Source organism: Bubalus bubalis, chromosome 2, assembly GCF_019923935.1.
Source record: "Bubalus bubalis isolate 160015118507 breed Murrah chromosome 2, NDDB_SH_1, whole genome shotgun sequence".
Classification (NCBI taxonomy): Eukaryota; Metazoa; Chordata; class Mammalia; order Artiodactyla; family Bovidae; genus Bubalus; species Bubalus bubalis.
The window spans coordinates 159,623,637-159,641,856 of NC_059158.1; the positions used below are offsets into that span (position 1 = coordinate 159,623,637).

At 51.7% G+C, this 18,220-nt stretch overlaps 1 protein-coding gene across 1 annotated transcript; it reads left to right on the plus strand.

Moving 5' to 3' along the window:
• Positions 1-11,090: 11,090 nt before the first annotated feature.
• On the plus strand, positions 11,091-18,195 carry DES (desmin). Its single transcript, XM_025278307.2, has 9 exons — positions 11,091-11,768; positions 12,752-12,812; positions 12,933-13,028; positions 13,148-13,309; positions 13,480-13,605; positions 14,017-14,237; positions 15,528-15,571; positions 17,102-17,184; positions 17,395-18,195. The coding sequence occupies exons 1-9, from the start codon at positions 11,191-11,193 to the stop codon at positions 17,434-17,436; spliced, it is 1,413 nt and encodes a 470-aa protein (XP_025134092.1). The 5' UTR covers positions 11,091-11,190; the 3' UTR covers positions 17,437-18,195.
• Positions 18,196-18,220: the final 25 nt, after the last annotated feature.

An 18,220-nucleotide genomic window follows, 5' to 3' on the forward strand; every position in this document is an offset into this window, starting at 1 on the left:
TCTAATTTGCCCTGATTCGTGGACCTAACATTCCAGGTTCCTGTGCCATATTGTTCTTTACAGCGTCGATTTTACTTCCATTACCAGTCACATCCATAACTGGGTGTTGTTTTTGCTTTGATTCTGTCTCTTCATTCCTTCTGGAGTTAGTTCTCCACTGATCTCCAGTAGCATATTGGGCACCTACTGACCTGGAGACTTCATCTTTCAGTGTCCTATCTTTTTGCCTTTTCATACTGCTCATGGGGTTCCTAAGGCAAGAATACTGAAGTGGTTTGCCATTCCCTCCTCCAGTGGACCACATTTTGTCAGAACTCTCCACCTGACCCCTCCATCTTGGGTGGGCCTATATGGCATGGCTCATAGTTTCATTGAGTTAGACAAGGCTGTGGTCCATGTGATCAGTTTGATTAGTTTTCTGTGATTGTGGTTTTCATTCTCTTGGCCCTCTGATGGGTAAGGATAAGAAGCTTATGGAAACTTCCTGATGGGAGAGACTGACTGAGGGGGAAACTGGGCCTTGTTATGATGAGTGGGGCAATGCTCAGTTCAGTTCAGTCACTCAGTTGTGTCTGACTCTTTGTGATCCCATGGACTGCAGCACGCCAGGCTTCCCTGTCCATCACCAACTCCTGGAACTTACTCAAACTCATGTCCATCGAGTCAGTGATGCCATCCAACCATCTCATCCTCTGTCATCCCCTTCTCCTCCTGCCTTCGATCTTTCCCAGCATCAAGGTCTTTTCCAATGAGTCAGTTCTTTGCATCAAGTGGCCAAAATATTGGAACTTCAGCTTCAGCATCAGTCCTTCCAATGAATATTCAGGACTGATTTCCTTTAGGATTGATTGGTTGGATCTCCTTGCAGTCCAAGGGACTCTCAAGAGTCTTCTCCAACACCACAGTTCAGTAAATCTTTAATCCATTTTCTGTTGATGGGCGGGGCTGTGTTCCCTCCCTGTTTTTTGACCTGAGGCCAAACCATGGTGGAGGTAATGAAGATAATGGCAACCTCCTTCAAAAGGTCCCATGCATGTGCTGCTGCACTGAGTGCCCCCGACCCTGTAGCAGGCCACTGCCCACCCACGCCAGTGCCAGAGACTCCTGGGCACTCACAGGCAAGTCTGGATCAGTATCTTTTGGGGTCACTGCTCCTTTCTCCTGGGTCCTGGTGCACACAAAGAGTCTGTTTTGCTTGTACCTCAAAGAGTCTGTTTCCTCAGTCCTGTGTAAGTTCTGGTGGCTCTATGGTGGAGTTAATGGAGACCTCTTCCAAGAGAGCTTATGCCATACCCAGGTCTGTTGCACCCAGGGACCCTCTCTCTGCGGCAGGCCACTGCTGACCCACATCTCTGCAGGAGACACTCAAACACAGGTCTGGCTCAGTCTCTGTGGGGTCTCTGGGTTCTGGTGTGCACAAGGTTTGTTTGAGCCCTCCACGTGTGGGTATGGGTTTTGATTCTAAAAGCAATTTCGCCCCTCCTACCATCTTCCTGGGGCTTCTCCTTTGCCTTTGGACATGGGGTATCTTTGTTTGGTGGTATCCAACATTCTCCTGTCAATGGTTGTTCAGCAGCTAGTTGTAATTTTGGAGTTCTCTCAGGAGAAGATGTGCGCATGTCCTTCTACTCCATTATATTCTTCTGAAGTATACAGTAGGTGCTCAATAAGTGGTGTGTGCTCAGTTGTTCAGTCCTGTTTGACTCTTTGGAACCCTATGGACTGTAGCCCACCAGGCTCCTCTGTCCATGGAGTTTTCCAGGGAAGAATATTGGAGCAGGTTGCCCTTTTCTCCTCTAGGAAATCTTCCTGACCCAGGGATCGAACCCGAGTCTTCTGCATTGACACGTGGATTCTTTACCACTGAACCACATGGGAAGCCCTCGGTAAGTGGTACCTATGCTATTATCAGAGGCAGCATAGCCTGTGATAGAGAGCTTTGGAGTTAGGCAGTCTTGGCTATGAATCTTGGCCTCTACCTGCTGTCCTAAAGCAAGAACTCAAGCCAGACCTGGACCTCCAGGAATCAATTTCCTGTTGGTGCAAACAGGATAAAATATTAGTAATGGCTGGCACTTACTTTACACTCACTGTGTGCTAGGCTAAGTGCTAAGTGCTTTACAGTCCATTTCTCATTCAGTCTTCCCCAAACCCTATGCTATTATAATCATTTTACAGATGAGGAAACTGAGGCTCAGAGGGGTGAAGCAACTCACCCAAGAGTGGTAGATCCAATCTGAACCCAGGCAGTGGCCCAGGAGCCGCTCCCCAAATTCCTCCCTTTGTCCCCTACCCCTGCAAAGTCGAATGGAACTTAGGCCATTGGCTGGCTGTCTGGACAGGTGTGAGAAGATTTCTATCTGGGGCTATAAAAACACTGAAGGTTCAAGAATGGGTATCTTCTGGGACTTCTCTGGTGGTCCAGTGGTTAAGGCTCTGCATTTCCACTCAAGAGGCTCAGGTTTGATGCCTGGGCAGGGAACTAATCCTGCATGCCTCGTGCAGTGCACCCCTCCCCCAATTAATTAGGTAATTTTTTTTAATGGCCATTTTCTGGAACCCAGGACTCACTTTCATTGTGTATTTGGAAAATTTGAAGAATAAGCATCTGACCCAGCAGTGAAAACAGCTCAGGGTGCTGTAATGGGCTGTGGTCTGGAGTGGCAGAGAAGACCCTGGGGTCTGAGTGGACCCCAAGCTGACTGTGACTCAGCTGGCTGGAGGAAGAGGAGGATGATCCTATAAGGCTATAGATAGCAACTGTGCATAGTGGCCCCGTGAGGTCATTGCCAGCCTGCTCAGGCTCTGTTTAAAGCACTCCACAGCCTCAGAGGGATGTAGGAAACCTGGAAAGCGCCCAGGACGGCAGGGATATGACCAAACTGGAGGGGTTGAAACCAAAAACAGCCTATGAAGAAAGATAAAAGGAATGGGGATAAATCAGGCAGAAGAGAGGGGTGAGTGATGGCACTAAGAATGGCAGAGAATCCTGGGGAAGAAGGGAAGCTCTATTTCTCTATCTGGGTTAAGGTCTAAGAAAGAAGGAACTTAAATTTCAGCAGACAGGTTAGAGTTAGGCCCTGAGCGACTCTCTAGAGTGTGAGTCCGTAGGTAGGCAGAGAAACCCATGAAATCTCCTTTCACAGAGGTTGGAGCAGGACTGGGTGCCACCCTACACCAGCTCAGCTGCTCCCAACTCACCCTGACACCTTTCCACCCAAGTTCTCACACCCCTGCCCCTCCTCCATCCTGATAAACCCTAGTCTGATCAAGGACAGTTTTCTCTTATTCTCCTTGGGTTTCAGCTGAGGGGATGGTGCGTATTTGTGTTGGAAAGAGAGGGCTCCCCTGCCTCTTCAGGAAATGGCTCAGGACTGAGGGGACTTGGAGAATTCGGGGTATCCCCCTAGATGGCTGGGAACTGTGGGGAGGTGGCTGGATGTGGTGGGGCCAGCAGTATACCGGGACAGCTGAGACGCCAGGAACCCATGAGGAGGTGGGGGCTGTGTCTGTTCTGTGGGGCAGGAACAGGTGCTCACACAGTGAGGACAGAGCCAACAGAGACGGGGAGGCAGGAGGAACCTGCGGGGAGGGAGAATGTGTCTCTACAGAGGAGGCTGAGTCCATTTCTGCTGGCAGGTGTAGCCACCTCTCATCAACACACGGTGGGGTTGGGTGTGTTCTAGGTATGCGCCAGTGTTTGGATTTGGCTTGATAGGAGTCTGTCTGAGCAAAAAGGCTTCAGACGAGGCAGCCCAGGGAGGCACCTTTTCATAAGAAAGGGCCTCTCTCCCTCCTTTTTTGGGGGTCAGAATCGGGAGGGACGTCCAGGATATTTCATTTTAAGCAAGGAGACACTGCAACCCAGAGAGGAGATGCAACCAGTCCAAGGTCACACAGCTAATATGGGGCTGGCCAGGACTCTGGCCTCCTAAACTCCCAGCCATATGCTGCTCCCAGGGCACCAGGATGCCTTCTTGGGGACCTTCCCTTCATGCTAGCAAAGCTCCCTCCTCCTCCTTCAAACTGACTTCCGTCTCCATCCTCCTCTCCTCAAACCTCTTACTGATTCAAATAACACCTGAAAGCTACCGGATGCTCAGAGTCTACAAAGCACTTTCACCTCCATCTACTAGCTCCTCTCTTTGAGGCTCAGCCTCCCTGTCCCCACTGCCTCCTCCCCAGCCTGCAAGGCAGCCTATAAGGAGGAGGTGAGATCAGCCTCAGACTTCTCCTACTTTGGCAGAAAACCCGCAGCACTCCATGTCTGTAAAAGGAGCGTAGGTCAGGAGGGGGTTGGAGCCAGCCTGTGGGGCCTCCCCAGAGAAGGAGCTAGGTCAGGGGTGTGGGGTTGACGAGGAGGAGATGTGGGAGGAATTTTTAAGAGCTGGGGTGGGGGTGCCATGAAGGAGGGGTCCCAAGAGAGGGTCTAGGGTCAGAAGGTGGAGAGAGGTGGGAGAGGGAGGCCTTGGAGGTCTTAAACCAGTGAGATACAGAGGGTGGCGGATGAGAAGGGTGATTGCTGGCTGCGGGGCCAGGGGGGGCAGTGCAGGGGGGAGGCTGGGGTGGCGGGGGATGAGTCTCAGGGATAATCCTGACGCCACCGTTCCAGCTGGGCCCCCCAACCCAACCTCCCCCGCGGTGATATCAGGAAGAAACAATTGCCTCTGGACATTCCTTCCCTTTTACAGTCACTCTAGCTCCTCAGCCGCCTGTGGAGGTTAAGCAGCCCTACAGCTGAGAGGGAGATGGGGGGGGCAGCATGGAAGGGACTGTTGAGGGCTGGGGCTCTGGGAGCACTGAGGCTGGGATGACTCTGCCAGGGACCACTCAGTGTCCCACCCCCTGGGCCCAGAGACTCAGGATGTCAGAAGCTGAGGGGGCTCTGCAGATGACCCGGCCCAATCCCCTTTCACACCTGGACATGCGCGACTAGGCAGGAAATGGGACTTGCCCAGGGGGCACAGATGTTTAGTTGGTGAACCTCCATGATAAGCATCCATATCTTAGCCTCTGGCTGACTGTCCCACCTCCAGACCCCCTTGCTTGGGTCTCCCACCTCCCCACCAAGTGCTGAAGCTCAGGCAAGAGCCAGGGTCCCAGAATCCACACCTGCCATACTGTCCCCAAGCTCTGACGCGGTGGCTGTCTCCTGGCCCAACCCAGCTTGGAATGGAAGCACAAAGATGCTGGGAAATAGAAAGAGGAGGGTGGGCCCTGGACAAAGGGACACAGGCAACCCTGGCGGTGGGGGTCAGCTGGTGGAGAGGGGGTGCACGGTGGGGAGGCACCAGCACTGTCTTGCGTCTGGGATCCTGGAGTAGACTGGGGCTGGGGGATGCTCCCAGACAGGACAAGGTGGAAAAGTCACTTGTGGTTGTCTCCTTTTTGACCTCTTTCATTTTTTTCCCTCAATTCAGATGCCCTGTGGTGGCCAAGTCGGTGTCCCCATCCTGGTAATTCATCCATATCAGCTGCCTGCCCCCTATCCATGCCATCCATGGGGCCTGGGAGGTCCTATGGTACCAGGGCCCTTGTCTTATAGGGCGCCCTCCATGAGGTTCAGAGATCTACCCAGGCATCCACAAGCCCTCCAGTCACTGAATTTAGAGGAAGGCAGGGAAAAGCTTGGCAGTGTCACCCAACAAAAAAGAGGCTGTGTGAGGTAAGCCCAAAGGAGAGGTGAGTGAGCTGAGGTTAGCAAGATGGGCCAGTTTGGTGGGGCTTTGGAGGCTATGATGAATTTGGGTTTTGGTCCATTAGTTTGGGGAAGGGAGAGAATTGGGAATGGTGAAATAGGCAAAGTCTCCAAAAGATATGAGCACTACCCCGAAATATTTGAAGTTGGAGCTCTGAAAGGGATTTCTTTTCGCTCTGTTTGGTTCCCAGGGCAGAGTAATAGGTATAGCAGAGACATCTCCTGGGTTCAGGGCTGTCTGTTGTCCCATGACCAAGGCATGTTATTTACCCAATACTCTTTGTGGAGTGGAGTGGGCACCCTGGAGACACTGTGTCCCCAGGCAGTAGAGGGATTCAAAGTGGAGCAATGCTTGCTTGAGTCACAGTAGAAACAATTTAAGCCTTAACTGAGAAGTGGGCGTGTGGGACTGGTTGACCTCATGACCTATGAAGTTACTTCCAACCTTAAGTTTCAAAGACTCTTCAAGGTTGGAGTAATGTGGGAAGATTTCAAGCAAACATCAGGACTGACTTCCTTCTTTAACTGATTCAACAAAATATATTGGTAATGTACATTGTATTAAATACAAGCGGACTGTACCATGAACACACATCTATAAATTGTCCCCCTTTTCTGGCAAATGATGAATGAAAAGATCTGTCTTGGTGGACCTTCCCATTTCCAATATCACTTAGCTCCGGTGAGAGATGTGACCATAAAATAATGTGATACCTTACCAAAAGAATAAAATGCCTTACCAAACTTTATATATTCAGAGGTTTGTCCCGGGACTTCCCTGGTGGTCCAGTAGTTAAGAATCCACCTTGTAATACAGGGGACATGGGTTTGACTCCTGGTCAGGGAACTAAGATCCCACATGCCAAAGAGCAACTAAGCCTGTGTACCACAACTGAAGAGCCCATGCACCACAGCTAGAGAAAGATCTCTCATGATGTAATGAATATCTGATGTACTGCAACTAAGACTTGACACAGCCAAATAAGTAAATAAATATTTTTAAAAAGTTTTGTTCCAAGGATGTTCATAGCAGCATTGTTTATAATAGAAAAAGATTGGAAATGTTTATCAATAAAAAATTGGCCAAATATGGTAAATGCAAATACAAATGAGGATATTAAGAAGAATGATTAAGAAGATCAAAATCTCCCAATAAAGAAAAGAGTAAGACAAGATGGCTTCCTTGTTGAATTCTACCAAACATTTCAGAATTAACACCAACCCTTCTCAAAATCTTCTAAAAATCTGAAAAGGAAGTATTTCTTAACACATCCTATGAGGCCAGCATTAGTCTGATACCACAGCCAGACATACAAGAAAAGACATACAAGAAAACAAAGCTACAGATGTATATTCCTTATAAATATTAATGTTAAACTTCTCAACAAAATGCTAGCAAACCAAAATTCAACAGCATATTAAAAGCATTATACACATGATGACATGGGACTTTTTTCTGGAATGCAGGGATGGTTTAATATATGAAAACCAATCAGTATAATATATCACATTAACAGAATAAAGGGAAAAGCCCTCGTTATCAACTTCATCTACAATAGCATCAAAAAGAATAAAATACCTAGAAATAAACATAACTAGGGAAGAGTACTGTTGCCTGGAAAATCCCATGGACGGAGGAACCTGGTGGGCTGCAATCCATGGAGTCGAGAAGAGTCGGACATGACTGAAGTGACTTAAGAGTAAGGGTTGTACATTGAATGCTACAAAACATTTCTGAAATAAAGAAGACACAAAAATTGAAAGATATCCAGTATTTATTGATTGGAAGACTTAATATTGTTAAGCTTTCAATACTACCCAAAGTGATCTGCAGATTCAATGCAACCCCTATAAAAATCCCACCAAAATTTTTTTTAAGAAATAGAAAAATTCATTCCATTTAAAATTCAAAATGGAATCTCAATGGACCCCGCATAGCCAAAACATCTTGAAAAAAACAACAAAGTTGGAGGAGTCACACTTCCTGATTTCAAAACTTATTACAAAGCTATAGTAATCAAGGCAGTATGGTACTGGTGTGAGTACAGATACCTAGGTCAATGGACCATAACAGAGAGCCTAGAGAAAAAAAAAAGACTTCGAATATAAGGCTAAATTGTTTTCAATAAGAGGAAAAGGACAGTCTTGTCAACAAATGGTGCTGGGGAAATTATCTATCATATAATATTCATATAACATATTAATATGAAAAAGAATGAAATTGGACCCTTATACTGTGTATGAAAATTAATTCATAATGGATCAAAGACTTAAAACTGTAAAGCTCTCAGAAGAAAACACAGGGGATAACATTCTTCACATTGATTTGGCAATGATTTCTTGGATATGACACCCAAAGCATAGGCAATAGAAGAATCCATAGATAAACTGGACTTTATCAAAATTAAAAACTTTTGTGCATCAAAGGATACTATCAAGAGAGTGAAAAGGCAACCCACAGAATGATACCTTTTGCATTTTGTGCCTTACCCATCCAGATAAATTGTCATTATTTTTAGCATGTGTAGTTCTAAGAAGTCCCAAGGGAAATCTAAACTCTTCCTTCAGTGGTGCTGCCTGGTTAGGAACATGCTTTGGAATGCTCCTCTTTCACCTGCCTTCCAAGCCTCCGAGTGTTGTTTTGCTGCCCTCCATGGTAGCAAATCCTTAGGGGTGGAACCAAATTTTGGAAACAGCTCCAAGTGGTTCAGAGCCAAGTCTGGTAGATGTTGATTTTGACTAGAGAATAGATGGTATAATTTATTTATTCGCTTTCTGTCTCATTTCACTAAGGAACTGAGGCCTCAGGCTGGTCCAAAGGGCAATTTCCTTATGTGGTCTGGAGACTGTTCACAGACAGGAGTCCCAGAAGTGTTCTGGCCTCTTTAGTGTTGTGGAAATGGGCGCACAGTCTCCTTACAGCATATTAGCCAGGGTTGTTTTGATTACAAATGGCAGTAGCCAATACCAAGTCTCTTCAGTTTAAAAAAAAAAGAAAAGTTTATTGGCCCCAAACCCAGGAAGGATACTGGGGGAGCTCACAAAATGGAGAACTGAAGAACCAGGGTCCCGTGAGATGGAATTTAGGACTTCCAGCCTCACATTCTCCTTTTCTCTGGGTGTCTCTGCTGCTCCCGGCACGCTGACCTTTTTTTCCCTATGCCAGAAAGACCTCCCCAGTGGGTAGGAAACATGGTTGCCAGGCTCCAGTTTAGTAATCCCAGTTCCATGTATAAATTCCAAGGTGGGTCTCTGATTGGCCCTGGTCAGGTCCAGGCCTGCCCCTTGAGCCAATCGCTTCAGTCAGAGGGATTCAGTTATAAGAGTGGCTGGGAGCTGAATCACCTGTCCACTCATGGACAGGTGTGTCTCATGGACATGTGTGTTTGTGTGCACGCAGTGTATGTTAACCAAAGAAGGGGATGTGAAGGAAATCTTTCAGGCTACTTTGAACAAGGACAGTGCTGCCTGTCCAAAGGGACATGCAAAGGAGTCACATGGTCTCCCAAAAATTCTCCAGGAGCCTACAATCTAGTTTGGGAGACGAGACACAAAAATAACCAGAACACAACAGCTTGCACTGACTCGAAGGCTGGATAAGAATATCTGGAACTCCCCACCCACCTCATAAGCTTGTCTCTTGGATAAAAATTAGAAACTGAATGTGAAAGGGCTTTGCAAAGACAGCAGCAACAAAGCTCTTTGCAGTTAACCTGGCACATTCACACATACCCTGGGGACAAAGCATGGGCCCTGGAGTCAGACTGCCTCAGCTTCCTGAGCTGCAACATGGGAAGGGTACTACCTCTTACCCCACAGGGGTGTCAAGAGAATTGGGGATCATGGGTGGGGCGTGCTTAGCAGAGTGACACACAGTGGGTGCTCAGAACACACAAGGTAGTGTTATTTGCATATTGTTACTTGAGCCTCTTCAAACACATAGTTGGTAGACACCGCCAGGGTGACCATTCCTACATTATAGTGACGACACAGAGAAGGGAAGGACTTGCCTGCTTGTAATTACATCTTCAGGTGATGGCAGAGCTAGGATAAGACCAGACCTCTATTTCCAAACTTTGCATTCCTAAAGGGTCAGGTCTAAGAGAGACCTGAATAGTGCCAGGTGGAGGTATAGAGAAACAGCCAATATTCATGGAGAAGCGGAAATGTCCTTAGAGGTCAGCCAGTGCCTTGTACTAAGGAGGAGACCTTAGTACAAGGGATGGACAAGCCCTATTCAGGGCTTCTCTGCTGGGGGCTTAGAGCATGAAGGGGGTGGGAAGTGATTGGGGCTCATCGCCTCAAGCCTTCCTCCACCATCTGACACCCATGTCTCCTCAGGTACCCGACCCCCACCCCCCCAGAGCTCCTCTCCTGTGTGCTTGTTTCCCGGACTGATGCATTCTCCTCTATAAATACCAGCTCTGGTATTTGGGGTTGGCAGCTGTTGCTGCCAGGGAGATGGCTGGGTTGACATGAGGCTCCTGACAAAACACAAACCCCTGGGGGTGGGGGTGGTGTGAGGAAGGGGGATGAATCAGAGAGGGGGTGGGGGTGGGCTCACAGGGACAGAAGCCCAGAGAAGTTGGCAGTGTGGGGGTGAGAGGACACAGTTATAATTGTTATAATTGGAAACTGAGAGCCTACCAGGCCCTTTCTGGAAATCACCCTGTTGTTTGTAAACTTGAGGCTGCACCCTCACTGGTAGGGGTGGGGTGGAAAAGGGCCTTCATGAATCCAGAGGGAAACTGAGGCTGGGAGCTGGAACTCAGATGCTAGTGGACATACCTGAGGAGGTGGGCTCTGGTGGGGATGGCTGCCTGCCCCAGGGAGGCCTTCCCATCCTCCCTGCCTGTCAGAGACCCTCCTCCACTAGGCCTGGCAGGGGCATTCGTGGTCTTTGCCTGAGCCCTCCTAAATGTTTGCCACTTTCGGAGAATCTTTAGGGAAAAAAAAAAAAGGTGATTTGCAGACTGTCTTGGAAATAGGCCTTGTCTCTTCAGGAAATGACCCAAAGTATCTCCTTGGAGCCAAAAGAAGCCCCTCAAACTAAATGGAAGCCTCTCCCCAGCTCTCTCCCCTGATCACCCCAGGACCAGGGAGGCACCCAAGGACTGAAAGGGGGGCTGGCCGGGGGCTCCAGAAATGTTTGCGCCCCGGTGAAGCGGCTGGCAGGGCTGCCCACCTTCTGCCCTCCTAGGTCCGCCAGCCTCTCCCACACCCCGCAGGGGCCCCCACCCACCCGCCCGCGGAGGGGCTCAGGCCTCTTGCGGGGGAGCTGGCCTCCCCGCCCCCACGCCAGGGGCCGCCCTTTCCTGGCAGGACAGCGGGATCCTGCAGCTGTCAGGGGAGGGGCGGCGGGGGCTGATGTCAGGAGGGATACAAATAGTGCGGACGGCCGGGGGCCCTGTCTCCCCTCGCCACATTCACTCTCCGGCCGGCCGCCCGCCGCCTCCTTCTCCGCGCCGCCCAGCCTTGCCCGCGCCGCCACCATGAGCCAGGCCTACTCGTCCAGCCAGCGGGTGTCGTCCTACCGCCGCACCTTCGGCGGGGCCCCCAGCTTCCCGCTCGGCTCCCCTCTGAGCTCGCCGGTGTTCCCGCGCGCGGGCTTCGGCACCAAGGGCTCCTCGAGCTCGGTGACGTCCCGCGTGTACCAGGTGTCGCGCACGTCGGGCGGGGCCGGGGGCCTGGGGGCGCTGCGGGCCAGCCGGCTGGGTTCGACCCGCGTGCCCTCCTCCTATGGTGCGGGCGAGCTGCTGGACTTCTCGCTGGCCGATGCCGTGAACCAGGAGTTCCTGACCACGCGCACCAACGAGAAGGTGGAGCTGCAGGAACTCAATGATCGCTTCGCCAACTACATCGAGAAGGTGCGCTTCCTGGAGCAGCAGAACGCGGCGCTTGCTGCGGAGGTGAACCGGCTCAAGGGCCGGGAGCCGACGCGCGTGGCCGAGATCTACGAGGAGGAGCTGCGCGAGCTGCGGCGCCAGGTGGAGGTGCTCACCAACCAGCGCGCCCGCGTCGACGTCGAGCGGGACAACCTGCTGGACGACCTGCAGCGGCTCAAGGCCAAGTGAGCACCCGCAAGCGCCCCCAGAACCCTCTCCCTCTCCAGGGGCCGGGCACGGGAGGCTAGGCCTGGGGCTGGGTCCAGTGGTCAGTACCCCATCGTACCCAGGGTGAGGGTGGTCTAGCTGTGTCTCCGGGGGAGGGGGAAGAGACGCCATGCCTCTCCCTGTGCTCTCAGGCTGCAGACGAGGCTACGGTCCCAATTTTCTTGGGGACATCGTGGAGTGGAAATGGGCGATCTTGGGAGACCAGGTGCTTCTTACAAAGCATCTTAAGATGCTAGGGGGATGTTTCTGGGTTCAGGTGGGCACATGGAAGGAGAAAGGAGGCCCATAGGCAGTGGGAGGGAGAGGACAGGTTGGTAGGAGACAAGGAAATCTGGGGCCAGCAGTAGCTCTCAGTTCTTCTGTGATGAAGCCCTGTGGTTGGGGGTAGAGAGGGGATCTTGACCCCTGGGCCAGACTTAAGCTTTATAGGGAGGATGGATAAGCTGGAGGAAAGGAGAGAGTGAGTTGGAGGGGCAGGGGGAGGTGGGGAGACGCAGCCCTCAGACAGATTGGAACACTGATTGTGGCTCCACCAGGCTCCCTGTGCTTCAGGCAGCAAGAATAGAGCAAATACTGGTGGGTCCTGTTTTTCTGTCCAAGTGATCACTGTTCTACCACCCAGGTCACAAACGTTAAATGAGCACCTACATGGGCCAGACTGGGGCTGGGGCCTGGGAACCCAGAGGTGGATAAAATAAGAACCCGGAGGTGGACAAAATAAGACGCAGTTCTTAATCCCAGGGAGGTCACAAACTAGCGAGGACATGGACTTCAGGGTGTGGCTCCAGGGCAGAGACTGGGCCACTTCCTGTCCCCTCCCTGTGTGGGCGGGCCCTCCTCACTCTATTCTGAGCCCACTCCCTGGGCAGCCCCCAGTCAGTGTTCTCCCCAGCCTGTTTCATCCTCACCATCTGTCTGTCCTTCTGCCTGTGTCTGCCAGGCTGCAAGAGGAAATTCAGCTGAAAGAAGAAGCGGAGAACAATTTGGCTGCCTTCCGAGCCGTGAGTCCTCTTGGGTCTCCCAGCTGCCTTACCCCTTCTGTCCCCTCTGTGTCATGCCTGGTCTCCCTCTGCAATGCCCGGGTGATCAGTGCCCTCTCCCTCTCACTTGACCTTTCCCAGGACGTGGATGCCGCCACTCTAGCTCGAATTGACCTGGAGCGCAGGATTGAATCTCTCAACGAGGAAATCGCGTTCCTTAAGAAAGTTCACGAAGAGGTACTATGCCCTGGTGAAAGCGGCTGGAGCGGGCGGTGGTGGTGCTGGGCTCGGGGAGTGGGGGTGTGAGGGTACGTGTTGGGGCTGGTTGGGGACTGAAGCCTAGCCATACCCTGCAGGAGATCCGCGAGCTACAGGCCCAGCTTCAGGAACAGCAGGTCCAGGTGGAGATGGACATGTCGAAACCAGACCTCACAGCTGCCCTCAGGGACATCCGTGCTCAGTATGAGACCATCGCGGCCAAGAATATCTCGGAAGCGGAGGAATGGTACAAGTCAAAGGTGAGACTCTGGCGGCCCCTCTGCCCCCTCAATCCCAGTTTGGAGGTATTTCCTATGGCTCCATCTCTGGGGAGGAGGGTGAGCCCAGGGTCCCCATGCTTCTTTGCCCACCCCTTCCTGTATCCTGCATCCTCCCTGTCATCTCAGGGACCCTCTCTCTCTGCCCGTAGGTGTCTGACCTGACCCAGGCAGCCAACAAGAACAATGACGCTCTGCGCCAGGCCAAGCAGGAGATGATGGAGTACCGCCACCAGATCCAGTCCTACACCTGTGAGATCGACGCCCTCAAGGGCACCGTGAGTCCCTGCCCACCTTGCCTGGCCCAGCCCTTCCCATCTGCAGCTCACGCTCTGTGACCTCGGGCGCAACACACACCCTCTCTGGGCCTCTGTCTCCTCATATCTACCACAGGGGTAGAAACAGACAGGTGGACTCCCAGGGGGGCTCTCAGGAATCGTGGGACTCCTGCGTGGAGGCAGGAAGGGTGGACAGCCATGTTCCCTTGTATCAGCTGTATTCTCTGATATTCCACATAAGGCTTCATTTGAGTTCCGAGTTCCCTGGCTCAGAGGATTTTGACAAGTCCTCAGCTTGGCTATCTGGGGTACCTCCCAGCCCAGAGACTGTGCCTCTCTCCATCCTGGGCCCCCCGTGTCCCCTCGACCACCAGCACAGCCCGTCCTTGACCTGGGCACCCCCTCCTGCAGAACGACTCACTGATGAGGCAGATGAGGGAGCTAGAGGACCGCTTTGCTAGTGAGGCCAGCGGCTACCAGGACAACATTGCCCGCCTGGAGGAGGAGATCCGACACCTCAAGGATGAGATGGCCCGCCACCTGCGCGAGTACCAGGACCTGCTCAATGTCAAAATGGCCTTGGACGTGGAGATTGCCACCTACCGGAAGCTGCTGGAGGGCGAGGAGAGCCGGTGAGGGGCAGAGGCTGGCTGTGGGCTCCTGGAGGGGGGTGCACTGAGGGCCCCTTCCTGACCTGAAGCGGGGCTCAGGATCACCATCACAAGATCTATAAACAATATTATACAAGAGGCCACCACTGCGCTGATTACAGAGAATTAACCAAGCCACCTGGGTAAAAAGTGATTTAATTAATAGCTTTTATAAAAAGAGAAATATAAGTATTCCCACATCCACCTTCAGAATTAAGAACCAGCAGCATAAAACCATATTCAGCAACTAGTAATAAAACATTACTGCCATTCAAGGGAGAGATGGAAGCAGAGCTGGGAGTGATGAGGAAGGAAAGGGAGGGGGCAGATAGAGATGAATAGAGACAGATGGAGCTGGGACATGATAGGCTAAGAGAGAAGGTGCACACATTCATGCTCAATGGGTGCACACACATGCATGTGTACACACACACGTGCTCACAGGAAAAGATGCAATGACATGCTCAGAACATGCTCAGAACAAATCACCTTTAGACACAAAAACACCATGCAACCAGAAAGGGACACAAGGGAACCTTCTTCGTTGATGGAAATGTTCTATATCTTGATTTGGACTGGTGGTTACATGGATGTAGACACTGATCAAAACTCAATGGATTGCACTCTAAAGATGTGTGCATTTCACTATGTAAACTTAACAACAATTCAAAACAGATCATTTACTCAACAAAATAATGCCCACTGATGCTCACAAAAATGATAAAATCTGAAGTTTAAAAAAATCAGCTGACATATTTAGATACAGATTTATAGAGAGGAAGATTTCAGATACTGTAGAATAATATCCTCATATAATGACCCCTTCAGGTAGCTAAGGTCACACTGCATTTTCCCAGCTCTAGGCACAAAGGGCGGGTGGCAGTTCCTGGAACTTGCCTTCCTGTGAGTGGGCCAGAGATTCCCAGACTGGCTGGAGGGTGGGCACATGCAGTGGATGTCATCCACAGCTCCTGTTGATACACCCTGCAATGCCAAGGGCAAGAAAGAAATCTGGGTACAGTGGAGGGTGCAGTGGGGGTCCTGGTGTCACACCAGCAGGTCAGAGAAGGACTGGGGTGATCCTTCCAGAAGGGACAGTTCCTGGGACAGCTCGAGTTGGCCTTTGGCCCCATGCCCCAAGCAGTGTTGAAGTCAGTGGGACTGGGACAGCTGAGAATGGTGTTTACAGAGGATCAGGGCAAGTTTTGAGGGGTGGTGACGAGAGAGATGGAGGGTCCTAACCCTTTGGGGGCCTGGTCTCTCTCCTTTTAGGATCAACCTCCCTATCCAGACCTTCTCTGCCCTCAACTTCCGAGGTGAGTGCGTGTTGGCAAGTGGAGGCTGGAGTGGCAGAGGGTAGGAGGCCAGCATGGGCACTGCCCAAGGCCAGCCAGGAAGGGAAGATACACCATAGGGACAGAGCTGGAGTCTGGGGAACAGAAAGGGGGCTGCAACGGGAGAACGGGGACGTTTAGGTAGAGGCATCTTCTGACAAAGGGAGCTTTTTATTTTATTTTTTTAAATTTCACAGTGTTGTATTTTATGACCATGTCCCCTGCATCTTCTGGGAATATTAAGTGGCCAACAGTTTCTTTTTCCTAATATACCCAAACTCTGAGGAAGTACCAGGGTATCCTTGGGGACCTGGCAGCAGAAGCATCTAGAACCCTATGCCTGAGCTACAAGGCACCCACCACTTATTGTCTGTTTGACAAGTTGCCAAGCACCCCCCCACTGCCCTCCAGCTGCTTATTGAACATTTCCAGCTTTCTGGAGCAAGATGTTGGGTGCTTGCTTTAAAAAATGAAGCCAAACCTTAGCAAAGCCAAACAATTAAAAGAACGAACTCCTAGGGCATTCTGCCATTCTGACGTTAGTAATATGCAGATCGAGTGGCTTTCCAACCCCAGAGAGCAGAAAAACATGCTCTAATGATACATTAGGAAAGTAAGTTGGAGTCCTTGGCAGCTTCGCCTTTCCTAGATCAAATCTTTTATATATTCGATGTTCATTTCCATCAGAAAAAAATACATGCTGTGCTCCACCGAGTTGCAATGTTCATCACAGGCTGGCTGACGGCTAAGGAGATTTATGAACACCAAACTCATAACACCAAGGACCTAAATTTGACCCTTCCAATAAAACTCAGAATGGCTCTTTTCGGTTAGCAGTTCATGCAGATATCAAGTGTGAGCCTTGCATTTAAAATCGCTTAATGCTTTTTCAAGTCAATAGTTCTGGGCCATGACAGGGCAAGTACCGCTGTTAACGTTCATTTCACAGTGGGGAAACTGAGGCATGGAGGGACAAGTGACTGGCCATCCGCGCAATAAATAAGTGACTGATTCCTGTCCATCTCTCTTTCATTAAGACATCAAGTTGTTCATCTGGAGATAAAGGGGGCTGGGTACCATGAGATCTTTCAAAAGAATGCCTTGGTTCTGGGCTCTAGGGTCCTAACTGTCGGTACAAATTCCTGCAGGGATCTCCTGGGGACCAGGGGTGGAGGGGGAGTGAGGAGGGGTGTTGGTCGGCGGGGGGACTGCTGGGTGGCCTGGGGCCTAGGTGATCCCTCACCCTCTTGAACCTGCCAATACCTGGAGCACACCTGTTGGCTCCTTGTCTTATCTCAGCCCTGGGACAGCCCCTTGGGTCTGCAGAGCCACCTACTGGGTGCTGGGCACAAGGACAAGTGAAGATGTTTTACTGAAAAAGTAACAGGCCCATATTGAGGGGGTGGGCGTCTTCCGGGCTTTGCCCAGTGAGACCAGGGAAGGACTCCCAGCCACAGGAACAGCCCAGGCCTGGCCTTGGTCAGGCTGAACGTGTGGATGGATCTGTTACAGAAACAAGCCCCGAGCAGAGGGGTTCTGAGGTCCATACCAAGAAGACGGTGATGATCAAGACCATTGAGACCCGGGACGGGGAGGTGAGTGGTCTGCCTGGTCCCCTTACCCCTGAGGTGGGGGGCCTGTGGGGTGTGTCTGGGAGGGCTGTCAGCCAGGTGTCTTCTACCAGCCTTACTGCTGGTTCTGCCTGGGGGCAGAAGGGTCTGCCACGCTGGGGAGGAGGTGTCCCGGGGTCATGACTCCATTCTCCAGCCAGCACTGGGTTAGACTGGGTTTCTCTTCCTCTCCAGGTCGTCAGTGAGGCCACACAGCAGCAGCATGAGGTGCTCTAAAGCCAGAGACCTCTCTGCCGCCAGAGACCGTGCTCACCTCTGTCCTCACTGCCTCCTAAAGCCAGCCTCCCTCCATCCCAGGGCACCACCCCCAGCCACAGTGCTCCCCTCACAGCCTCTGACCCCTGCTCACTGCGACCACCCCTCCTGGTCCCCACAGGGGACATGGCCCAACCCTCCCAGGCACAGGGAGCCCCTGCCGTGTGAGGTCTGGATGTTGAAGTGAGGGGGCCTGGTCCTGGGCCGCCCTTGGAGTGTGCTGGGCAGGGCCAGGCTGGAGCCAAGACATGGCAGTGACCCTACCCTTCCCACCTCCGTGACCTCAGGCTCTAGCATATGGCTTTGGAGGGGACTCCAGAGCAGGACGTAGGAACCCCTCAGGGTCAGGTCAAGCCCTGTGGACCTCCCCACTGCCCCCTCCCCGGCCTGAGTCAGAAAGGCAGCATCCTCGGCAAGCCAGGCAGGTAACTGGGGACATAGCCCCCCCGTGGGGACTGGGGGGCTTGGGACTGACCCCATGGTCCCTTACTTTCCCAAGGTGGGCTTACAAAGCAGGGGCTGCAAGAGAGAACCCCCGAAGGTGCCAGATGTGGGAGCAGGAGATGCAGAAAGAGAGAGGGTGGGCGAGATGCTGGAGAGAAGAGGAGAGAGGAGAGAGCGGTCTCAGGCAGGTGGTAGGGGGGCCCACCTCCCCATGCCTGCCCCTTCCCCGCTGCAGGGGCTCTGAACAGAAACAATAAAAAGATAAGCACAAGCCTAGCACGGCCCCTGCTGTTTTGACTGC